Below are 26084 nucleotides of genomic sequence, written 5' to 3' on the forward strand. Positions count from 1 at the left end.
ACTTATCTAAAATTTGTATCAAAGTATACACATCATAAATCAAGTTTGCTATTGGTTTCTTCTCTATATTTGTATACAAATATTAATAAACTACTTTTATTATATATACCGACTGGATGCGGAAGGCGGAGGATCGGGAGCTTTGGCGCACCTTGGGAGAGGTTTAATTGATTGAATTTATTAAGAGGAATTCTTTTAATGGTCTGTAAATGAAAAAATATACATATTAACAATCGTTTATTTAATTTAACAAATTGTGCTTTGTTACAAGAAATAGCCACCGTCGGGTCATGTCTTGCCGTCGTATCTGAAGGCCTTGAGAGCTAGTTCAAACCTGGGATACCACCTCCAAGTCAGCCAGGGGCCCACATCCTGCCAAATTAAACAATATATTAATAAATCGTATGGTGCGGTAGTGATTAGGTAACACCACTATTAAATGTGGTATAAGTAGATTATTTTAAGTAACCTTCACGTAATTTTGCTATAATAAAAAAGTGTAATGGAAACGCTATTGAAATTAAACGTCATTTTTAAATAAAACGTTAATTACGCATAACGCGTAATCGTTGTGAACAGTTGTCCGTCCGGGCATTACAATGCGAAATATTTTATATCGTTTCGTATAAGAAATAACGCCCAGCCGTTTTGTACGCACACATCTCATATATACTGTGCAGATTGTCACAATTAAATGTAGTATAAAGTAGCCTCAACAGGTTAAAGTGGCCGCTTGTTCGCCGTTAACGTATTCCGTCTACAGCCGTACTTACGATTGTAACATTTCGCAATCCTGTCTTCTGCCGCTGTCGCCTAACGTTAACGCCGTACGTCGTATGGTCATAGCATCGGCTATGCTTCGCCGTCGGCACCGCCCGCGGTACGCGACCTCTAGCCGCTACTAACGTCTGAAAGGACTCGCACGCACTTTCTGTTTCATGTTGACGCACGTGGCGACGTTAGATACATTTTTGATAATTCAGATCATGGAAGCTGGTATTCCTGAGGCCCGAAGGATACCGACCGTACTGTTTTACCTAACAGCCGTAAGCGTCGGTTTATGTGCCGGCAATTCGATAACCTCCAACGGTAGTAGTCTAAACTTTACATGATATAGGAAATATTTAAACAACAAAATAATTAATTCGAGCTCGACGCCCGTTTGACCGGGCAAGCTTTGGAGTCCTGCAAGTCAATCACATGTTATACATAGTAGCCGCAACCAAAGGATAAGCGCAGGAGGAAAGCGAGAACGGACGCCGGAGGACGGGGGGGGGGGGGGGTCTTGGTATCATGCAAATGAATTATGTAGGATAAGGTTCAATCGACAAAAAAAGATACTGCTTCCAAAAAAGGAATTTAATCTAAAAGTAAAATATAATACATCTTAATCACCTATTACAATTAGAGACTTACAAATTAAACGCAATCATTCATATCTATCGAATCGCTCAGATATGTCACAACAACGAACGATCTCATGAAATTACAATTTAAAAAAAAAGAAATTCCGTCAATTTGTCATTTACTCATTCAATGAAATCGTACAGTTCCCACGAATGTAACAACTTATGTCGAAGCTTACAAAGGGGGCCGTCTTACCGCTAACAATACAAAGAACGCGTGCGCCGCCGGTGCGGGCGCGGTATCGGATCGCGAGTGGCGGCGAAGGCGAGAGACGCGAGTCGCGACCTACGCTACCGCCGGGACGGCGCGGCCGCTAGCGGCGCCGCGGCCCGTCCCGCGCGCGCGCCGCCCCGCCGCCGCTACAACATGCACGCCACGCGCGTCAGACTGCCGCCCGACAGCAATCAAACAATATAGGCAACTAGTGAAATGATTCATCACCTTGCTCGCAACGCGTCCGATTCGTTATTAGCTGCATTGCAAAATTTGTTTTGTTTTAATTTGTTGTTTCATTACATAATTAAAATGTGGATGTCGATGGTGTCGAACGGTTAGTAGACGTACCGCTGGTTTCGAACGAATAGAATGAGTCACACGCCTTTAATGATAATATTCTCGTGATAGCAACCAGAGAGTGAGATGACGCAGAGTTACAAAATTTGTCTTTGATCGTCTCAATATGAGTAAACAAGGTACTATATACTATGATAAATTAACTAAATATTAGTTATCAATTTACAAAAACTTTATTTGATACAAAAGATAAATTCAATGACATGATAATAATGATATTATTAAAAACTAGTTTATTATAAAAAGTAATTTAACATCTAAAGTGAAATATTGTCAATTTTCACACATTATTTTATAAAAATCAATTATGATGACCTAATTAGCTATTAGAAATAAATGAATGATTGTTCTCTCTGGTTGCCAAATAAGCTGTGAAGGTGACTCTTACCGTCCCATGGGAGGGTACTGTTGTGCGTAGGGATCTCTGTCATAGCCACCACCAGCACCAGCCGCTCCACGCCTGTAATGACGTATTATTGCGATAGTTATGATGCTAAGTAATATTGCTCGTTATATATTTGTATGAAGATGTTGTTAATAAGCAGTTTATCATTTTCTATATAAATTTGCTAATTACATTAACATTATAGTGTTACAAAAATATATACTAAATGCAAAAAAACTACTTCTTAATATCTAGATAGAAGATGAAATGAAAAAAAAAAAACAGTAAATGATACATACTTTAAAAAAAGGTAGTATTTGTTGATTATTGTGCAGTTTAAGTAATTTGCAGTTTTATGTTTATGATTTGACTATCCATGTTCATAGGCAATTGATCCATTTTGTTATTAGCTCTTAAATTGTTTCATAATGTGAGAGCTGAAGTTATCATGACTTAAAATGCTCATTTATGTACTAAATTCAAATATATTAGAAATGGGATATAAAACCTTATCCTACTCATGTCTTCCATAGATGTTATTTAAGCGGTGTAAAAGCAGAACAATGGCATTCATTGTTAATTTTTAGTCCTAGTTGTAGTTTTAAATTAAATGTTATCTTGTTAATTGATAACAGAAAAGTGAATATTTCGATTTATCAAAATCAAGAAATGCTGATAAAATCTGATCAGTACAAATACAAACAAAAAAAAAAAAAAGAAAAACATTCAATATTTAGGTCTTTTGAATTAGCAAACAACTCATAATTAAGTTTCTGACGATATAAATAAGAAAGTATAGCCCAATCCAAATCAAAAGAGTAGTTATAAACAAACCTTAGATTTTCATATAATATTTTAATAACTGCATAATATAATGCTAGAAGCAGTTCTTGATTTATATTTTTATAATAGAGAATTGATCTACTCAATTACTTATTTATAGTATAATTTAACTTGTGTAATTATGATAACTAATAAACTTCGTCAACATTCAAAATGGCATTTAACCTATAATTAATGTAATAGATTATTCACGATATCGACCAATGTTTATGTCTAAAATTTGTTATGTCTCAACTCCTCTTGTAGTTGGAATAGGATATAAATACTTTTATTACGAAAAGCATCTGTACCCAAATCAATCCATTGTCATCTTTAATGACACTGCTTGATTAATGAAAGAAAAGTCTCTGTAAATGATTATCAATCATTATATCTTTAACAGCGAAATGAGTATATGATTAAGAAAATTTACTTGTAAAATGAAGATAAAATTAAGAAGTACATACTTATTATACATCTTATCTTATTGATATAATAATTGAAATCAATTTAGAAATTTTTCTGAATGTTGCTTAAAGTAAGGTAGATCAACAATGATTAATTTATAGTCTACTACTTACATGGGAGGTGGTGTTCTTCTACTGTACATGTCTCCATTGCCCATAGGGGCAGCTCTGGGAGGTGCTCTATCATAACCGGAGGACATTGGCATAGGCCCACCTCGCATTGGTGCCCTTCTGTCCATCATGTCCCTTTCGTCTGGGTACATAGGTGCCCGTCTGTCGTCTGGATACATGGCTGCCATATCGTCTACTGGGGCACCGTAGCCGCGTCTATCGTCAGGGTACATCGGTGGCGGTGCACCGTACTGGTCACGGGTGCCTCGACCGTCCATTAGCGCGAAGCCTCGACGGTCTTCCCCGCCATACCCGTTGTAACGATCATCGTATACACCACCCATAGGCGGTCTCTCCATGCTGCGGTCGTACGGTGCGCCGCCCATTCCGTTTCTCATCGGCATACCTCCCATTGGTGGTCCTCGCATATCAGAACCGCGCATGGGGCCCATCGGCCGTGAATCGCGCATGTGAGGATAGGGAGCATCGCGGAGACCGCCAGGTCCACCGCGCATTGGACCGACACCTCTGCGATCCATAGATCCTCTCATGCCTCCCCGCATTCCACCACGACCACCACCACCGCGCTGTCCTCGCTCCTTGATCCTTCCACGCTCAACTGTAATAACGCCGCCATTGAATGTGGTATTATTAAGTGCCCGGATAGCGGCAGCGGCCTGATCTTCGGTTTGCATGTGAACAAATCCGCATCTATTCATGATATCACATTCTGTCACAACTCCAAAACGTTCAAATAATTTTCGGAGTTCCTCTGGTTTTGAGCCCTGGGGTAGACTTCCCACAAACACCTTCGTTTGCTGAAAAATTACATAGTCGTTAAACGTTAATATTTAAATGTTTACGTAACATTATATATTATATACGAAACAATATACATACCGCCACCATTATGTATAAATTGTAGTATTTCGATTTGTTCTTTTTCACTTATTTACAGCACGTGTACACTTTGAAGTCACCTCGCCCGCTTATTTGCTTGACAAAATGGCGGGTTGAAAGTAACGCTATAAAAGCCGAAGTGACGCCATGACGTCATAGATTGTCTCTGGTATACATCATATGATTGGTGATACTTTGCAAGTTTGACGTATGTTTCTGAAACTCTTATTTTGATTGGTTGCAATTAAAGTCAGTCTACGATGAATGAATACTCACTGAGTTTGTCAATTACAATTTGTATCCGGCTACTAGTATAAAAAAATAAACCTAAATGATTTTATTAAAATTTGATTTTAATTAAATGAATACTAATTATATCATGCTAATATTTATTTAGGTAGGTAATCTTTATAGTACAAATATAAGTAATTATATTTAATTCATATGATGCTTAGACTAACAGAGTATTAAATACTCTAACAATATGTAATACTCTAAGAATATGTAATGTAAAGAGCGAAATTCAATTTTAGTCTTAATACTATATAGTTAGATTCCTTGATTTCTACAACAGTGTTATGAAAAAAAAAGACGCGGGCTAATTTAAAACCGCCACATTGTTGGAGAACAGAATGGAAAGTAATTAATTATTGGCGCGACTTATGATTTGTGTGTAAATGAGCTCAAGCTTCAACTGGATCATTTGGTTTTTTTTAAGAGTAATTGATATCAATTTCTATGAATTTGTGTTCTATTTTTATAAAGATCAATTCGAGGTTTTTATAAAATCATAACCTATCATATAATTTATTCTTAACAATCTTCGACTGAATGTGTCAGTTCCTTGTGCCCGAATATATTAAAAAAGAAAAGTGTGTCATCGACCGTCATAGAAGAGGAATATCACTTTTGGCGCGAAGTTTGGGAGCTTCGAATATACAATAACTTAAATTATCATTTTTAGTTGGTTTTGTTAGCGTTTAAAGTAATTTGTATTGTGTATTTCTTTGTAAAATACTTATTCATGTATTCTTTTTAAAAAAAAGTCATTTTCACTTCTGGTTTGTAAGATTATAGTTAATAGTGTAATACTCAGATAGTAATATAAAATATTAGATGTAAAACAAATTATTACTAAAAATTACTGGAGAATATCTGTTATCCTTGGTATAAAACAATAATAATCTACATTTTTCATCTGCAAGCAAGAATATTGATAGACACTTGTCATGGCGGGAAATTGATTGAATTTGAATTTCTTCTTACGAGCATTACGTTTACGAGCGTGATATCAGGTTCTTTCATTTGGTCGAATTAAACTCAAATATACATTCATCAAGATTTATTTGCATGCTATTTCATAATAATTATTTACATTGACGTCTAAAATATAAATTTAAAAAAAATTCGCTACTTTGCTATGAAGCGGCACAATAAATTAAGCAGCACTGCTGTTTTCAAGAATAAATATACTTTTAGATAGGTACAATTAAGTCACTTTGAAGTAAATACGGTAGTGGTCCATAAATTCAAGGTCGCTTCGCAAGCTACGGAGAAGGAACAGATCGGAGAAAAACTGGAATTCCGACTGCTAGGTAGGTAGGTGACGGATGACCTGAAAAAGGTGGCTAGAACCGGATGTGGTAGGCGTAAAACCAGGAGCATTGGCGCTCCTTAGTAGAGGTCTATTTTCAGGAATGGATTATGATTAACTGATGGTGATGGGATAAAGTAATAATGGAATAGAAAGGAAAAAAAACAATATTCTTTATTTCCTTATTACAATTTTCCTTAATTTTATTATGTTTGAGTTAAACTTTAAATGTACATTTCAGGGTAAAATTATACCACCTCTTACACCTTATATAATTATTGTATACCTTTTGTTTGCAAAATGTTTATTTTATTTATAATTATTATAATACACAAGTGTAAAAACTTTGTAATAATTCATCCATTTTTCACCACTATTAAGATTATTGTACTGTACTAATAAACGGCCTTATAAATTTTATCAGGTGAATAGGTAGACAATGCCGTGTTTTCTTCTTTCGAATGTCAAATCTCTAATGACAGAAAGGGAGAAATCAGTGTTCAACTAATCAGCAACGTTAATAAGGTCGATATTATTTGTAAGAATATATGTATGCAGTTTTATTTTGTTTATTATCTATTTAATAAACAAAACCATAATATATATACTATACCATAATGAATTAATTTTAAAATTACTTAAAATACCTTATAAGCCTATTTATTATAGACAAATGTCACCTTAACGAATCTATGTAAAGTGATGCGTTATTAATGGATTTAACGAATTTAGTGACTTCGTTATTAATTATTGTTTTAACGAAATCAGCGACGTTGTAATTCGTTATCCCACCACAGTCTTGCACACTGCAATGGAATACGTCCAACAATTTCGCAGTTAATTTATCTGGATCATTGTGATGTACGGCCTTAGGGGATATTCTTTTGGCTTTTCTGTACAAATTATCCGCTGCTATTGTTAAATTGATGGATATTATGTCATTCGTCCTTTTCACTTCATTTCGCGCCATCCGTCCTAATAAATAGCCTGGAAAATATTTAGACATTTTGAATAATTACACTAATTCTTTAAATATATGCAATTCAAATTCAGTCATATAGTCATAATATTAAGGTGCTTTTTCGCTTGTAGTAATTATTTCCCGATTTCGTAATTTTAAATATTTGATATGTAACATTTCAGCTACAGGGGTTTTGCAATGTTATAAGACCATTTTTATCATATTTAATATTAGGCGGTTATTTTTTAACTATTATCAATTTTGAAGAATAAAAATTACAATGTTGCAACCTTACAAATATTGACAACTAAATATAATTTCTAAAGATTTTATTCATTTAAGCACATATGAACACTGTAAATAGTCCTACCTGTGACCTACATTGATTTATTTAGATTAAAAAAACACGATTATTAATTTTGATGTCTTATTCCAGGCAGCTGTTTATTTAAAACAATAACGATCAAAACTAAACAAAACTAATTGTACACAACGTTGTTAGTAAATAAAACGCGCCTTACCTCCAAATATACAAACAATTCCAATAAAGAACATCAGCGTTGCACATAACCTCTTGGTCACGTGGGGGGCCGAACCCGTGCAAGACCTACGCTCAATACTCATTTCGATACGATACACAAACTATATTGTCCAAAAAGATGCTCCCGAGACACTCACTCAACGTGGAATGACCATTTCATAATCGAGGTGCGGCCATGAATCCTGGTTTATTTATAAACTGTGTTGTGTCTGAGTATAGTTTTTTCGAAGAAATATATCTTTTAAACTATAAGACAATGGACACGTCACTGGCATTTCCCCGGCCTTAGTCAGGGTCAGTATTTTAACCTCAGCCACTTTGATGAAGTGCCAGGTGCCAGGTGATCGCCGCGCTATTAACAGTACTGTTAAGGATTATTTTAAAATATTTCGACAAATCCGAATATTTTACAACATATAAATACCATATATATAGGTATATTATATAATTTTGTTTTTATTTAATTTATATAAAACACTAACCATTTATGTCCGGTTAATATATCCAAGAAACGATTCGTTCATCTAATATGAGTATTGTTTATTTTAATGGAGTCGTAATTGAAAAGCTTATAAAAGATGGTTCGTGTTTTACTTGTCACTCAAAAACGAACGGTTAATGTTGTATTTTTAAGGATCGAGCATAAAACAAACAGTTTTTTATATAAACAAATAATTATTTATTTATAAAATTATATCAATTTAATAAACTTATTCATAACTAACCTATATCAATTATTATTCATAGTTAATCATTAAAATATATAAAATTTGAGGAACCCAAGGGATTGTATGAAAAACATTCGACATCATATTCTTAATATAATTTGACAGATTAATATTTTATAAATAACAAGTCGAAAATGAATAATGCCTTTATAAAAAATAGCTTTGGACTGCAAATTTAAAATAAACAGGGAATGTAACAAAAAAAAACCAACAAAGTACATTGCATTACATAACAATAACTAATTTATAATTTTATTAAGAATTTCGGAATGACATACAAGAAGCACTTTTCTCCGATTACAAAGAAATTAAAATTTACGACAAAGGATGGATTCGAAGCCAAATTCGGACAAATTATCGAGCGCTAGTGTGTGCTCAAACATAGGTACACTCTCTATTCGGTCACTTTCATAAGCCGATGGGACGGCAACCCGAAACGATCGGAGAAAGTTCAGACGCAGGACCAACGGCTTTACATTCTTTATGAGGCGCAAAAGTGTACACACTTCGTCAAACGAACGAAAAACCAAATCACTTTTGATCAAGCCACTGAACAAACGAGGCAGCCAATATGAATGAACAAACCCTAAGAGGCCGTGAGAGAATGAGAATGAGAAAATGATTATTATACATATTTTACACGACATATGTTGTTAATTTCACGAGGTAGGTTGCGGGCCCATATTGAAAAGTAGCTTGAGGTCCTCGATGGTAAGTTTCGATGCGTTATTGTTCCTTGCCCCGGTGAGCACGTTGTCCGCTAGCTCGAGTTTCGCCTTCTGCAGTTGTCTGATGGACTGCTCGACTGTTTCCAAGCACGTGAACCTGATGGACAGTATATTACAAATAAATACACAGTTAGGAGACTCCTTGGTCCATATAACAGTGTTGTAAAAAAAAACGCGCGCTAATTTAAAGCCGCCATTTTGTTTGTTGACAGGAAGGTAATGTAATTAATTAACCATTACTGGCGCGACTTGTGATTTATTCTAGATACATGTTCAATTGGGTCATTTGGATTTTTAAAAGCAATTGAGTGAGTCATTTACATCAATTTGTATGATTTTGTGTTCTATTTTAAAAAAGACCAACTCGAGGTTTTTTTAAAATCAGTTTCACTTTTGAATGATAAAACGGAGTTTTTCTACCACACTACTCATATGCGGATTGGCAGATTCATCTGACACATGCAGGTTTAATAATAAATAGCTTTTTTTCTTTCCACACAAGTCACATAATAGAGACTAAAAACATTTAATTTAAGAGTTTAATTTATACTATATACATAAAAAAAAAGAATTACTACAAATTAACAAATATCTAAATATATATTTTTACATAGTTTGTGCGAAAAGCCTAAGATAAGCGTTTGGGTAAAAGCCTCCTGCAAGGTATGCCAGGGCCAAAAATGCAGGCTTACTCACGGTATTTTCCTTCACCGTCGAAAACGAGATGAAATAAAGCAAATGAAAATTCAGTATTGCTCGCTCGGGTTCTAAATTAGAACCTAAGAACTTCTTCGTCAGAATGTTTTTAATTGAAAGATGGAGAGTTTTCAACGTTACTTATTGCTTTAATTTTAATATTGATATTTTAATGAAATTTAAATAATTTATAATATTATAAATTTGAATGTATATTATAACTGCGAACTCTGTATGTCAGTCTAGTATGGATAAAATTTGTTTTTTTTTTAAATATATTTGCCGGGAGGGCAAATTACTCTACTCCGGCCCGCAAGATGCATCTTCACACCTCGTTTGAAGGACCCGGATTGTAAGAGGAGGGGAACACGTGAGCTTGTAAGGAATTCCATTTTTTGGAAGTGCGACGGAGAAAGGAGTTGCCAAATTTCTTTGTGCGAAATGGAATTGATGTCACAGTTAGGCGGTGACATCGAGAGCCAGCACGCGTAAACTTATGAAGGAAGGGGGAAGCAGGAATTAGAGAGAATAGTTCCTCAGAACACGCCGTGATACAGTCGATAGAAAGCGCTCAGCGCTGCTATGTCTCGACGCATTTGTAAAGGCTCGAGGGTGTTTGTGACCTCTACGTCGCCAATAATGCGGACCGCACGTCGTTGCAACCGGTCCAAATCCTCCAGTAGGTACTTAGCGGAGCCATCCCAAAGGTCTGAGTAATATTCAACGCAAGACCGTACCTGTGTTTTGTACAACAGGTACAATTATTGTGGCGCGAAAAAACGCCACACTTTGTTCAGAACCCCGAGTTTCCGTGAGGTTGTTTGGTAACATAATGTTACAAGATTGGTAATGTCCGTATTCCGTTAAAGTAAACTTTATTATATAAGTTTTTTTTTTAAATAATATTCACTGTAATATTCTATGCAATTGTCGTTTATAATAATCACTTACGACCTTACTTATAAACGTTCTTTAGCGGGTGATTAGTCAAATAATGCTGTCTTCTTCTTTCGAATATCAAATCTATAATGACAGAAATAGAGAAAGCATTGTTTAACTAAGCAGTTGTCACTAAGCAACGTATATAAGTGAGGGCTTTAAATATCAATAAATAACCTTGATTTATGTATCTCGTTATTTTTAATTGTTCCGAGTTCTTAATTCAAATTCTATACGCGACGTATTTTTATATGATTTATGTCAAGCGAACAAGGATTAAGTATTGGAAAAATGATATAATTTTAGAGAGTCGCGGCCTTGACCGATTTAAATAATTTGAAACGAGCGTTTAAGTTTAGTTCAGTCTACATTTAACGTCGAATCTATAAATATATTTTTAAATTAAAAATAAATTACGGAACGTTATAATAATTTCGATAAATCAATTAAAATATTTTAATGATAATATTGATAATATATTCCAGATGGAATTGAGTGTTGTTACAAGTGACCGTAATTAAGATCACCGCCAAATTCCCGGAATACTTGGTCGCGATGACATCTCGCGAGGGGGGGGGGGGCTTTGGCAGCGCACGCGCGCTCAATGACTTTTTAAACGACCGCCGCCGATGTCACGGAACTCGAACCATTAAACGGTTCTAAGGAATATTGCGTGAAATTCACAATAAAATAATTCATTGAAATACACTATCGAGAAGGTTTTTGCTTTAATTCTTTGAATTTATACCCGGAATAAGATCTAAAAATTGGACCAGGTCATATATACTTATATTTTTACGTATACAAAGGTAAAATTACCAAACAAATACTAATTAAAAAAAATTGTAAATATAAAATAATATGATTATCCTTTGAAGGGATTAGGTTAGGTTAGGTTATTTGGTATCTTATTTCCTTTTCTGTACCCCTGACAACATGTAAAATTATCGAGAAGATTGGTTCCGTAGTTAAGGCGTTAAATAGTAACAAACAAACTTACTTCGCATTTCTAATTAGTGAGGAAGTAAGAATTCAATTATTTAATCCTTCGATATGTGATGGTGGGTTTGAAATAAGAGTGTTTAGCAAACATTTATGAATATATTTTTGACGAGCCGGTTGGCGTGGTTGGTGGATGCTTGCCTTTCATGTCGAAGGTTGTGGGTTCGATTCCCAGGACAGATATTTGTGTGCATGAACATGTCTGTTCGTCTTGAGTCTGGGTGTAATTATCTAAATAAGTATGTATTTACAAAAGAAAAATAGTATATGTAGTATATCAGTTGTCTGGTTTCCATAGCACAAGCTCTGTACAAGCTTAATTTGGGATCAGATGGCCGTGTGTGAGAAATGTCCCAGGATATTATTATTATTATATATGGCCAGATATTATTCTTTCTTAATAAATGAAATGACGTAAAATCATTTATATATATATATATATATATATATATATATATATATATATATATATATATACATAGAACAAAACTTAATTTGTACTTTTATATGCATTATATCAAATATTTTTTAAATATTTTATTATTATTATTTATTAACCATACATTTAGTGTAAAATATATTAAGTGTGTAATTAATGTATTTAATGCTTGTTTTTTTTTTTTATTTCAATGTCAACACATTTATCTGATTGAGTTGAAAGTTTTTATAAAAAAAAAGTCAATAAAAACTTATTGCAATGCATTAAAAGTAAAATCGTTCGAATTTTAAAGCATCCGTGTCTATACATTCGGTATTTAAAAAAAAAACCGTCCGTTATTAAACGATATTCCATCATCATTAAGCTTAAAACAAATAACGAATCAAACTTCAAAGAATATTACAAAATTCCATATAAATATTTGCCAAGTCGTGCGAAATAAATAATAGATTGTTTTCTCTAAGCGGCGGATGCGAAAAAAATCTGGCACTCGATGTCTCATGAAATAATACCGTCAGACGTCACTCATTGTTGGCATTAACGTTATGAATGAAAACATTTTATGTTATGTTGAATAAAGTAACGTAGCATTTCGGTTATTTTAGTATTTTTTACATTGATTTAAAAAAAATATTCCGTAAGTATTATTTTGTTACTTTTAATTCACTCGGGATAACCACATTAAGCAAATTACTTTACTTGGTGGTAGGGCTGTATGTAGGCCCTCAGTCAGATACATTCACAAGGGACATAACATCTTAGTTCCCAAGGTTAGTGGCGCATTGGCGATGTGAAGGATGGTGATCACATACCATCAGGTCACAGGTGGCCTAGTTGCCTGTGGATGTACGATCCACAATACAAACGGTAACAAATTTACTGTATCATAATATAATTAATTTACTTTTGAGTATATACACATATGCGCGAGCATTGGACTCACGTTGTCACATTATATCAAATTCCATTGCAGTTAATAAACTTTATAGAAAATAGCAAAAATTTCTATCATTGTTCGGTACAAAGGATTTTTTTTTTTTTATAGAATAGGAAGGTGGACGAGCATATGGGCCACCTGATGGTAAGTGGTCACCAAACGCCCTTAGACATTGGCATTCTAAGAAATGTCAACCATCGCTTATAGCCAATGCGCCACCAACCTTGGGAACTAAGATTTTATGTCCCTTGTGCCTGTAATTACACTGGCTCACTCACCCTTCAAACCGGAACACAACAATATCAAGTATTGCTGTTTTGCGGTAGAATATCTGATGAGTGGGTGGTACCTACCCAGACGAGCTTGCACAAAGCCCTACCACCAGTAAACAAAGCCCTACCACCAGTAGGGCTTTAATATCGTGCTAGATTAAGTGTAACGTATATGTACCTGTATATGTGAACGTGCTTGGTCTGACCGACGCGGTAGATGCGGTCCTGCGCTTGTTGTTCCAACTGCGGGTTCCAGTGCGGGTCTAGTAGAAGCAGGTGGTTCGCGCCCACCAAGTTCAAACCCACACCTCCCGCACACAGCGACAGCAGCATCACCTGTGTAACAGATAATTATAGAAAACGGTTTGACTATGGTGTGCTCATCGTTACTGAAGTTAATAATCTCGTTATAAGGTCGCGGCTGTGGTCGTCAGTAGCATACAATATCGTGTCACCGTCTATCACGACATGACGTGACGTTCGTCCGAGTGCACGGGCACGCGCCCGCTCAGCGTGACGCGGCGCACGTGTGTGCTCACAGCACACTCACACTCACACTCACACTCACCCGCACGTCGGAGCGCGCGTCGTTGAGCGCGGCGATGAGCGGCGGGCGCGCGGGCACGGGCACGCGCCCGCTCAGCGTGACGCGGCGCACGTGTGTGCTCACAGCACACTCACACTCACACTCACACTCACCCGCACGTCGGAGCGCGCGTCGTTGAGCGCGGCGATGAGCGGCGGGCGCGCGGGCACGGGCACGCGCCCGCTCAGCGTGACGCGGCGCACGTGTGTGCTCACAGCACACTCACACTCACACTCACACTCACCCGCACGTCGGAGCGCGCGTCGTTGAGCGCGGCGATGAGCGGCGGGCGCGCGGGCACGGGCACGCGCCCGCTCAGCGTGACGCGGCGCACGTGTGTGCTCACAGCACACTCACACTCACACTCACCCGCACGTCGGAGCGCGCGTCGTTGAGCGCGGCGATGAGCGGCGGGCGCGCGGGCACGGGCACGCGCCCGCTCAGCGTGACGCGGCGCACGTGTGTGCTCACAGCACACTCACACTCACACTCACACTCACCCGCACGTCGGAGCGCGCGTCGTTGAGCGCGGCGATGAGCGGCGGGCGCGCGGGCACGGGCACGCGCCCGCTCAGCGTGACGCGGCGCACGTGTGTGCTCACAGCACACTCACACTCACACTCACCCGCACGTCGGAGCGCGCGTCGTTGAGCGCGGCGATGAGCGGCGGGCGCGCGGGCACGGGCACGCGCCCGCTCAGCGTGACGCAACGCACGTTGGCAGCGCGCAGCTCTCGCTCCACCAGCGACAGCACGGAAGTCCACTGCGACACCACGACCGCTTTTTCTCCTGTGAACCACGAGTAAGTGTACTTGCGGGCCGGCAAGGCGGGGTGGCTAGTGCAGAACATTCTTCCCGACTGTACTCGCCGTCGTCACGTTTGGATTCCACTACCACTTACCATCATGGGGAGTGAAGTCATTAGATTTAATGAACCGGTCATTTGAAAAAAAAAAAAGCCGAGTTGGCTAAAAAAGCCGAGTTGGCCCTGTGGTAAGAACGCGTGAATCTTAACCGATGATCGTGGGTTCAAACCCGGGCAAGCACCACTGAATTTTCATGTGCTTAATTTGTGATTATAATTCATCTCGTGCTTTACGGTGAAGGAAAACATCGTGAGGAAACCTGCATGTGTCTAATTTCACTGAAATTCTGCCACATGTGAATTCTACCAACCCGCATTGGAGCAGCGTGGTGGAATAAGCTCCAAACCTTCTCCTCAAAAAGAGGAGAGGAGGCCTTTAGCCCAGCAGTGGGACATTCACAGGCTGTTACGGTTACGGTTGAAAAAAAAAAACTTAAACCCCAAGTAACTTAGAATTTTATATTGAAAATAATAAAAAATTTACGCGATACGCTCTTTTTAAATCTGACCTAATTTATTTTTCCTTGAGACGACACTGACCTTTGTTCGAGAAAACTTTTTCCTGCAGGCATTCCATGACGGCTCGTATCTTGGTAGATCGTCGTTGCAGGTCGAACACGGGGTTGTTAGGCGACAGTACCGAGCGGATGGCTTCAGCCGCCGTCGTACCCTCCGTTTCCTCTTCCTCCTCCTCCTCCTTTTTCTTTTCGCCACTCTACGGATTTTATATTATATAACAATATAAATTACATTATATAAGTTACAACGTCAAGTTCAATATAAAAAAAATTAGATCACGACCTATTTATATTTTTGTGTTTCGGTATTCCTCGACACATCCAATAAAGCAATCGATTTACGTTAAATCTGTTTAAACAGCCCCATGTTGGAAATTCCCTCAATAGATTACTTAATATCCACCAACCTTCCTCCTGGAGCGAGAGTCGTTCAAGGTGAGCTTGTTGAGCTCAGCCAGAAGGTCCTTGCTGCCCAGGTCCTCGTCCACTGGCGCGTCGTCGGGGTCCAGCATGCTGGCTATCAGGCCACAGTGCCCGCACACCTGTCGAAGACGCAGCAGCAACACCAAGATCTCGTGAGATTTCACGGGTTTCGCACCTGAGAGGAATTAAGTTTTATAGTGAAGTATCTTAATGTTCATTTTGTTATATTCATGTGTCATCATTATGTATAATCATGAAAATTACTATAAAATAATTTTGCTTTTAAAGTATATTCTTTACTAATTAAAGTTACTTTAAATGGTTTTCGACATTACATCAGAACAATTGGCAAGAAATTGAATCGTTGACGGTACATACCTTGCAATGCGATCATCTGCTTGTGTACCTTCGCATACTGACTGTCCTTGCCCGGCGGTAGGAAGCCCTGCGCGTCAGCCTGCCTCTCTGCCCGCTGGTGCAGGAACTGGGCAAACAGTGTCTTCGAGAACACCAGCACCTACAAAACATATCTCTATTAATGAGGAACATGGTAACCCCAAACAAGAAAAAAAGGTAAGTAGTGACTGAGTAATATTGGATGCTCATATTTTTAACTCAAATGCTTGCTAATATTTTGTCGTTTCTCCTACTCTTAATTTTCATTAAAAGCTCAGGTTGCCAGAAAGAATGTTAACATATATCTAAGATTTATGATTGTAACCTGTCAACGCCCTCAAAAACTTAACTGAAATTAATTAATTAGAAAAAAATAAAAAAAAGTACTGTGTACCTTACACCAATACGCAACAGTGGCAGTCCAAATGGTTAAACCACTCGTCAGTATAATTTTGTTGTATATAAACCTATATTAATAAAGTATTATTTGTTATAGAAAAATATGGTCTATTTAGGAAAGCGACTGTTAAACATGTTGTTTGTCACTAGATGGCGTTGATTCATTATTTTAAATTCTTGAATCATGCTGTCCAGCGGCATTGTATAGTGACCTTCTGGTAGACGTTCATCTCGTCGGTGTCGAGGGTCACGTCCTGCTGGTGCTCGTTGCGCTGCGGCAGACACGTGAGCTGTCCGCGCTCCTGCAGCTGCTGTTTTGTGCGCCGCAACATGATGCATCGCATCACGGTGTTGAGGCGTTCCTGACCGCCGTGACTCTTGTTGTCGATCCATTTCTTCCACATCTAAAATGAAGTTTGAAATAAGTCAATTTTGTTTAGTGATGATGAATGGCAGAAGAGGTACAGATAAATAAACAACTCTGACTTTCAATTGGCATTGACATAAGTGGACGATATCTAAAATTATCATAGGTATTTATTGTGGATCCGTAAAAAAAAATACGGAGAAGTTGTTATCGGAATTTTCGTATCATGTTTCCATTTTCATCGGATTATGAGATTAAGGGAATAGAGAGGGCACTCGTGTTGGCACACACACTTATGCATTGTAATATGTCCTGCGCAGTAGATTACGACATCGGCCAGGAGGATATTCTCATAATGAATAATGCAAATGTCAATACAATCTAATATACTAGTATCGCGCGCACTCACGGTGAGGTCGTCGAAGGGCGTGCAGCGCAGGAACTTGAGCAGCGCGAAGAGGTCGAGGTCCTTGTTGTGCAGCGGCGTGCCCGTGAGCGCCCAGCGCCGCGCCGCCCGCAGTGCGCACACGGCCTGCGACGTGGCCGACTTGTAGTTGCGCACCGCGTGCGCCTCGTCCAGGATCACGCGCCGCCAGAACACGCGCGTCAGCACGCCGCCCTGTCGGGTATAGGTAGCTGATTCGTATCATATAAATTATGATTACTTATATTTCCGTTCTTAATGAGTAACATTATGACGTCAGTGACGTCATAATGTTATTCATTGTCACGTCACGTCCATGACGCGCCTTAGCATTATTGTGATATTTTGTACATGTAATTATTTTTTTGCTATTATTATTCAATAACTGTAGCTTTAGGCGTATTATGTAAACAATAATAAGCACGTCGGCTGACCTTTTCGCTCTCTCGCTGCAGGATGTTGTAGGTGGTGAGCACGATGTCGGCGGCGGCCAGGCGGCGAGGCTGCAGTGCGCGAGCTGCGCCGTGGTGCGCGCACACGGACAGCACATGCGGCCCGCAGTGCGTGGTCACCTCGCCCGCCCACTGCTGCAGCAGCGACGCGGGGCACACGACCAGCGTGCCGCCCTGTACCACTGCAACCACATACAACTGAACTACTCGTATTACAACTTAGTGTCAATTGCAGACAACAACTATGTGTGTTACGTCTACCAATATATAATTCCACAAGCGAAATAAAAATATGTAGCCTATTCCAACACAAGAGATATCATTATATTTTAAGTTAAATTTGGTATATTTCAGGATGAAGTACTGCTGTGGTACTACCACACAGGTACCCAGACGGCCGGACGGACCGCCGGTGTACTAAGATATACTTTAAAATTTGATGAATTTGATGGCATATTGAAGGACCGAACACGTACGTCGACCCTTCTCCGGGTACTCCTCGTCGTCGTCGTCGTCGAGAGTGGCCTCCTTGTCGCCGACGATGAGCGATATCATGGTGATGGTCTTGCCGAGCCCCATGTCGTCGGCCAGCACGCCGCCGCGCGGGCGCTGCGCCTCCCGCCAGCGCAGCCAGGCCAGCGCGTGCAGCTGGTGCGCCATGAGCGCGCTGCGCACGGCGCCGGGCTGCGGCGCGCGCTCGTGCTCGGGCGGCCGCGACGCCAGCGCGGCGTGCAGGTCGCGCAGGCGCTCCAGGATCAGGTTGCGCTCCGCCATGTGCGTCGCCATCGCCTGCCTGCCGAACATCCGCGGCTGCACTGCGTTGCTGGCCTTCTGTATGTCGTCCCACGACAGCCCCTTGTTTTCATTTGCGAAACCGTCTTTTGCTATGTCTGCCGCTGTGGGCTCATCTGAATAGATTAACAGATAAATAATTATATATATATTTCTAATTATAATAACGTCATGTCGTCGGTGTTAATCTACTTTTTTTTCCAATTTTAACATTTTTATATTACTAAAAATTTACAATGGTGCAAAAAACAAGACATGTGTTTAAAAAGCGACAATACATCAATACGGACGGTCCTTTTGGGGGCTATTTACAATTACAACTTTGGATTAATGTCTACATTATCACTGACGATATTATATTGTAGAAATAACTTGTGTCACATATTGTGCGACTATTTCTTTTATTTAATTTATTTATAAATTTAACAACGTCAGCATAATACTCTATTGTGTCTGTGACATGAAATATAAAGCACCGGGTTTATTTAAAATGCAGCCGTTTCCTGCGTCTAATACATTTTTAGATTCGTAAATTCCATAACTTTATCCTTATCCAGGTGCCAAGCCTCTAGGACAAATTGGACTATAAATTATTTGATTGCTATCGCGCCTCACCGGGCTCGACGACCATGGCGGCGACCTTGTCCCCCTGGCGCCGCACGTCGGCCTCCAGCGTCGTGAGCCGCTCGATGAGCTTGACCCCGCCGTCCGGCAGCGTGGCCACGTCCATGTTCTCCAGCAGGTACTGGACACGAGCACAAAAGTTACTTCACTGGTATCAATACATGTGTATTATGTGGCGAGTGGATGGTACCACCTCATCACTTACCCTGATGTTCTGCAAGTCTTCCCTAAGTCCGTTGAGTTTACTGAGCTCGTTCTCTCGGACATGTTTCTTGACGTACACAACTTGGTTGGGATAGCTCGGTGGCAGGAGGTACTGTTTAATGTCACTGCTCACTCGTTGTACGGGTGACTCGTCGGTTTTTCCTTTAGGACTCTTCTTTATCTTGGGGGATTTTTTTTCATCTTTTACCTAAACAATAATTTATTTAATAAATTGTTATATATTTCTATGTCTTGATCAGGCCCAGCCTAATTAATTATTTACGCGTACACTATCCAATTTTTTTAAATTATTGTACTCGCATGTATCGACCGATATATACTGGTGGTAGGGCTTTGTGCAAGCTCGTCTGGGTAGGTACCACCCACTCATCAGATATTCTACCGCAAAACAGCAATACTTGATATTGTTGTGTTCCGATTTGAAGAGTGAGTGAGCCAGTGTAATTACAGGCACAAGGGACATAAAATCTTAGTTCCCAAGGTTGGTGGCGCATTGGCTATAAGCGATGGTTGACATTTCTTAGAATGCCAATGTCTAAGGGCGTTTGGTGACCACTTACCATCAGGTGGCCCATATGCCCGTCCACCTTCCTATTCTATAAAAAAAAAAAAAATATCGATTTAAATGTATACATATATTGATTTAATTTTATGTATATATTTTCTATTTAAATATATTTTGTTAATTAGAGTTTTATTGCACTCTGTATTAGTATCAAATAATAATTCGATGCGTAAAAAAAATTTCTGAACCGAAATGTTGAATAAATCGTCAAATTATATAGGTCTATATAATAACATAAATTAATCTTGTTAATTGACGACTCGAAAGTGCTTGTGTGATTTTTTATAGAAATAGAATGGGAAGGCGAACGAGCATATGGGCCACCTGATGGTAAGTGGTCATCAATGCCCATAGAAATTGGCATTGTAAGAAATGTTAACAATCGCTTACATCACCAATGCGCCACCAACCTTGGGAACTAAGATGTTATGTCCCTTGTGCCCGTAATTACTGGCTCACTCACCCTTCAAACCGGAACACAACAATACCGAGTACTGCTGTTTTGCGGTAGAATATCTGATGAGTGGGTGGTACCTACCCAGACGAGCTTGCACAAAGCTCTACCACCAGTCGATTATATATATATATATATATATATATATATATAATCGACTGGTGAATACTACTCTACATATATATATATATATATATATATATATATATATATATATATATATATATATATATATATATATATGTAGAGTAGTATTCTAAGATATATTTATTTCAAGTTTTACATTATATAGTATATCCAGTGTGTTTATAATAATTCATTAGATATCATAATTACGACGCCGTTAAAACAATTACTCACGCTTTTTGGCATTTTCCCAATTTACAAATTCAACAAAACATCACAAAACAAAATTAAACGTAATCACTGATTGCTTTTCTAAAAAACAAATGCCCGGAAAATTAAGATGCGTCACTCGTATGAGTCTGAGTCTGACTGTTGGATACATTTTTAAATCTACCCACGTTTTTTAAATTACTTTAAAAAAAAAACTTCATAAAATATTTTTATTTCTTAATTTGTAAGTTACTTCGATCCGACTTATAGACCGTAAAATTATAAAATATTCCTTTATTAAATTATTTAAATCTTTTCCCGCCGAAACTGTGAACACGTAAAAACCTTGCCATACACAAATATGGTCGTTATGATCGAATATATATTTGTTTTTAATGTTATATTTATTATTAGTAAGTATGTGCACATAATATGTAAGTTGCCAGATTTATTTTTCAGTTAGAAATTTTATTATTATAGTATTCTCTTTAGGCTTATTTATTTGAAAATCAGCTCATCAAACTAGTTTAAAATATTGGACATGTATATATTTACATAACTTTTGTGTGACCTTTCTTATATAAGTTCAATATATTGATATTGAATATGTTTTTGAGATTATTCCTAAATTTTAATTGAGTATAATTTATCGATATTTATAGCCGAGATGGCTTAGTGGTTAGAATGCGTGAATCTTAACCGATGATCCTGGGTTCAAACCCGGGCAAGCATCACTGAATTTTTATGTGCTTAATTTGTGATTATAAATCATCTCGTGCTTGACGTTGAAGGAAAACATCGTGAGAAAACCTGCATGTGTCCAATTTCATTGAAATTTTGCCACATGTGTATTCTACTAACCCGCATTGGAGCAGCGTGGTAGAATAAGCTCCAAATCTTCTTCTCAAATGGGAGAGGAGGCCTTAGCCCAGCAGTGGGACATTAACAGGCTATTACTATACTGTACATAATTTACTGCCAAACAGTAAAACTTTGTATAATTAAGATAAGTGAGCAAAGGAATATAACATCTTAGTTCCGAAGGTTGGTAGTGCATTGACAATGTAAGAGATGGTTAATATTTCTTAGCTATGGCTATGGGTGGTGGTGACCACTTACCACCAGGTGGCTCGTTTGCTTACCGATGTAAAATAAAAATAGGATCAAAATCGGGGAGTGCAGTCTGTGACTTAGGTGACATGTTTTTTTTAATATATGTCATGGAGAGCATAAGTTTAGGCCAGCCAATAACAAAATAATAATAACATAATATCCTGGGACATTGTTCACACACGGCCATCTGATCCCAAACTAAGCAGAGCTTGTACTATGGAAACCAGACAACTGATAGCCAATGTAGATTTATTATATATTTAAGCCACTAGCGTGTCCCATGGGCCCTCGTATGTCACCCCCCAAGCATTCACGGATGATATACATATTATAGTGTAATAAAATCATTATCTTACCACTTCCTCATCGTCGCTGCTCAACGCTATGATTTCCGGTTTCGTGTCTATGATTGTGATGTCATCATCGATTTTATTCTCTTTATAAATAACATTGCTTACTTTGCTCAAATTATTAAGCACCTTATTTTTAATACTAAAAGGTTCCGATCTGGTTAAATCGCATATTTCAGGACTATATGCTTTCGAATCATTTTTGATAGAATCGTCGATTTCATTTGTTATATCGCGGAGAGGGCTCGTTATGGGCGAGCACGATATTCTAGAAGCTTCGTCGACATCTGGCTCTAATTGTAGAGTTTTATTTGCACTCGTCTCCAAATTCCGTGAGTCCGTCAAATTCGCCGTAGAACTTGCTCGTGATGTTTGATTTGTCTGAAAAATTAATGCTTTACTCGGTGGGACAGATTTATGCAAGCCCACCTGGGTATGGGTGGTACCCGTACTTGTCCTATATTCTACCGCAAAATTTTATATAATATTTCTAATATTTCTCGCAGCGCTAGTGTCTATGGGCTGTGTCAGTTACCATCAAGTGACCCACTTGACCGACCGCCATGCAAACATACATACTTTCAGACTGCTACTGAAAACTTTTTGACAGAAACAGTCAATAGCAGTTCATAAAAAGACCATGTCTTACTCTTGTAGGACCGTTGACCATGAATCAATTCATACTTACATCATCATACTGTATGAAGTCAGAATCGTCACTATCGTGTTCCTTTGGTATCACACCCATGATACTCATTCGTGTTGCACGCGACATCACCATTTGGTCCTCATCAGGACCTTCGTCACTTGTGCTTACTCTATTCATGTTACTGTCATCACCATTGTCATCTCCATCATTTATGCTATGAGATACGTCGTCATTTCCATCACTGCTCTGTACGATGTCATCAACTTTTTTATCATCCACATTTGTAATGTCAGTTTTAATATATTCATCATCTCGTTCTTCATTGCTATCACTTTCGTGAGATTTATCACTACCCTGGTCCTCATCATCTTCGCTAATAACAATACTATCATTACTCTTAAAACTCATATTTTGTATTTTGAAAACTTTTTTCTTTGTATCGTCAATTTTTATTGGTGTATCCTTCAAACAAGCCAGTTTCTTGTTTTTGTCATGTTCTATGATAATTGAATTTTCGGTATCCGATTCAAGGATCATTCTCTTTTTGGTTTTACGCACTGGTATAATAAAAGAATCAGAGGATCTGCTTGTTTCTTTAACTCTTGGACGACGTTTTGGTATGATTTCTGGAGAAACTTCTCCTGGATTAAAATAACAAAATTTAGTATCAAAAATATTACCTATATTTTCATTTAATTTTATTACATTCTACTGTTTTAATTATTTTTCTTTGCTACAAATATGGACCTACCAAAAACCATTTTTTGTCTTTAATAGTATATAAGCATTAATCTAGAAATATTCAATATGACTTACTAATTATATAAAATATGTATAAAAAATTATAACTAATTGTTTTGTAGCTAAAGTACAATCTATACTTAAAATAACTTAAGTTTCTTTATTTATTTTATTTCTTTATTTTTTATTTACTGGTGTTAGGGCTTTGTGCAAGCTCGTCTGGGTAGGTACCACCCACTCATCAGATATTCTACCGCAAAACAGCAATACTTGATATTGTTGTGTTCCGGTTTGAAGGGTGAGTGAGCCAGTGTAATTACAGGCACAAGGGACATAAAATCTTAGTTCCCAAGGTTGGTGGCGCGCGCATTGGCTATAAGCGATGGTTGACATTTCTTACAATGCCAATGTCTAAGGGCGTTTGGTGACCACTTACCATCAGGTGGCCCATATGCTCGTCCACCTTCCTATTCTATAAAAAAAAAAAAAAGGTTTAAGCTCACCTTCATCCTCAGAGGAACTAACAACTAATTTCTTTGATGAACTGGACTGTTTCCTTATACTCCCACTCTTGCTTTGGTCTATTAAGTAATGATAAATTAAAATAAAATTATTGTAATAAAATTGAAATAAAATATGATAAAATTGTATCACACAACGTAGAAAAAGATAATTACAAAGCCGCTATCTTTAAGAATATGACAATTTCTGTTACAAGTTTTTACTTGTCTATATTATTTTGTCCTTGTGGCAACTGGCAGCATGAACAAAGAGTGATAGCTAATGCCATTATAATGTTCGTGAGTAGATGTGACCATTCAACAGGGTAGCATATTTGCCTTCCTGATACAGTTGTTAAGTGTTAGATATATTTCCCTTTTTATGGTTTAGTCTGATTTTCCTTTTTATCTTTAAGGCTTTTTGTCAGTATATACACAAAGTGATACCCAGTTCATTCAATATATACATAAAAATAGAAGCAATGTTGAATTAATATTATTAAATGAATATGCAAAAAAAAAACAGTCATAAACATATATACTTAAATAATAAACTTAAATATGTCTAGCCTAATGTATTCGCATCAGTGGTGTAACTATTAGAGGGCCAGGTGGTGCAGTGCATCAAGGCCCCAGAGCTCAGAGGGCCCTCTAACCTCAGCTTCAGAAAGAGAGGAGCATAAAAGAAAAAAAGAAAAAATAAATAAATATTTTCATGTGTCATTGTTTATTTATTCCAATATTCTTCTATTTAATACATAGAGATTCTACCCCTCATAGAGATGATGTATGGATTTAGCCTACTAGGGATAAGTTTAACTCACTATTTCCAATTCTTTTTCCTATCTATAATTTTGAAGGCCAATATAAGTTCAAGCTATGCAGAAAGAGGGGATGAAGATGTCCGATTCTTTACTTATGCACCAGGGCCCTTGTCCACCTAGCTATGCCACTGATTGGCAAGTCTTTTGTATATTTTGGCCTACCTACTGTGTTTCTATTAGCAGGGCCCTTGTCCACCTAGCTATGCCACTGATTGGCAAGTCTTTTGTATATTTTGGCCTACCTACTGTGTTTCTATTAGCAGTGCTTTGAATAAACCACCATTTAATATTATAATTACCATCATCACTGCTCAATATTATGTGATAGTTCTGAGCGCTACTTCGTCTTGTGATTGCTTTTGACACATTGTTCGTTACATTCTCTTCCTCAGACTCTTCTGAAAAGAAATGTTACTTTCAATTAAATATACATATACACACCCAAACTTCTATAAAAAAATGTACGAAAATAGATCTGTTAATGTTTTAAAGTACATTTATAGTAATAATACGATAAAGCTTCAGTTGGTTTAATGAATCCTAAGGACAGAGATTTTCTCAAATGAAAACCGGATGTGAAATAATATTGCTTCTCGTGCATTGTATTTATATGGGTCTCTAATAAACATATGTTTATTAGAGAAAATATTTTTATAAGATGTTTTTTCTTTTATTTAATAAATCATTATGAAATTACCTCCTGTAGAATTGTCAGATTCAGGAATGAAAGCAGTCTGATTTTTCTTTCCTGGTGTTTTTGGAGTAAATGATTCTTCCATTATACTATTATCAATAAATTCAGTGTCCGAATCACTTTCCACTCCCGTTTTATCACGATATTCAAAAAATGAATTTTCCATGTTTATAATCAATTTGTTTAAATCTTAAAGGAATATATCATACATTAATTCAAGTATAATCTCTCTTACTAAATCAAAACATAATTTGAAACTATTTGTCGTTGTTTTTGACGTTTTGA

General features: G+C 37.7%; 2 protein-coding genes across 5 annotated transcripts; both read right to left on the reverse strand.

Annotated features, from left to right (window-relative positions):
* Window positions 1-222: 222 nt before the first annotated feature.
* LOC126775898 (RNA-binding protein 4.1) lies at window positions 223-4810 on the reverse strand. 3 transcript variants are annotated; one of them, XM_050498061.1, is made up of 5 exons: window positions 4666-4810; window positions 3769-4583; window positions 2369-2440; window positions 774-1766; window positions 223-372 (listed from the first exon to the last, which is right to left on the reverse strand). In XM_050498061.1, the coding sequence occupies exons 1-4, from the start codon at window positions 4672-4674 to the stop codon at window positions 1721-1723; spliced, it is 942 nt and encodes a 313-aa protein (XP_050354018.1). In that variant the 5' UTR covers window positions 4675-4810; the 3' UTR covers window positions 223-372; window positions 774-1720. The 3 variants fall into 3 exon arrangements, with proteins under 3 accessions (XP_050354018.1, XP_050354019.1, XP_050354020.1); XM_050498062.1 differs by lacking the exon at window positions 774-1766; XM_050498063.1 differs by having other exon boundaries at window positions 774-2440.
* Window positions 4811-8694: 3884 nt separating this feature from the next.
* Window positions 8695-26013, reverse strand: LOC126775885 (transcription termination factor 2). 2 transcript variants are annotated; one of them, XM_050498039.1, is made up of 17 exons: window positions 25803-26013; window positions 25405-25503; window positions 24285-24362; window positions 23080-23681; window positions 22398-22772; window positions 19554-19760; window positions 19340-19469; window positions 18409-18840; window positions 17915-18114; window positions 17466-17675; window positions 16902-17093; window positions 16273-16411; window positions 15879-16069; window positions 15494-15668; window positions 14714-14877; window positions 13681-13838; window positions 8695-9314 (listed from the first exon to the last, which is right to left on the reverse strand). In XM_050498039.1, exons 1-17 carry the CDS (start codon window positions 25963-25965, stop codon window positions 9149-9151), a joined length of 3681 nt encoding a protein of 1226 aa, XP_050353996.1. In that variant the 5' UTR covers window positions 25966-26013; the 3' UTR covers window positions 8695-9148. The 2 variants fall into 2 exon arrangements, with proteins under 2 accessions (XP_050353996.1, XP_050353997.1); XM_050498040.1 differs by lacking the exons at window positions 22398-22772; window positions 23080-23681; window positions 24285-24362; window positions 25405-25503; window positions 25803-26013 and adding an exon at window positions 20953-21073.
* Window positions 26014-26084: the final 71 nt, after the last annotated feature.

This window comes from Nymphalis io, chromosome 19, assembly GCF_905147045.1.
Source record: "Nymphalis io chromosome 19, ilAglIoxx1.1, whole genome shotgun sequence".
Taxonomy (NCBI): Eukaryota; Metazoa; Arthropoda; class Insecta; order Lepidoptera; family Nymphalidae; genus Nymphalis; species Nymphalis io.

What these genes read in the sequence shown, in the direction of transcription:
- LOC126775885 (XM_050498039.1), bottom strand. Translation starts at nt 25,965, where the DNA reads ATGGAAAATTCATTTTTTGAATATCGTGATAAAACGGGAGTGGAAAGT. An exon ending in GCAGATGATCGCATTGCAAG is followed by an intron (nt 16,070 to 16,272) that starts GTATGTACCGTC and finishes AATTCCTCTCAG; the next exon opens with GTGCGAAACCCGTGAAATCT. An exon ending in ACGCGCGCTCCGACGTGCGG is followed by an intron (nt 13,839 to 14,713) that starts GTGAGTGTGAGT and finishes TCTGTTACACAG; the next exon opens with GTGATGCTGCTGTCGCTGTG.
- LOC126775898 (XM_050498061.1), bottom strand. An exon ending in AGAAGAACACCACCTCCCAT is followed by an intron (nt 2,441 to 3,768) that starts GTAAGTAGTAGA and finishes ACGTCATTACAG; the next exon opens with GCGTGGAGCGGCTGGTGCTG. An exon ending in CAGTACCCTCCCATGGGACG is followed by an intron (nt 1,767 to 2,368) that starts GTAAGAGTCACC and finishes TGCATGTTGTAG; the next exon opens with CGGCGGCGGGGCGGCGCGCG.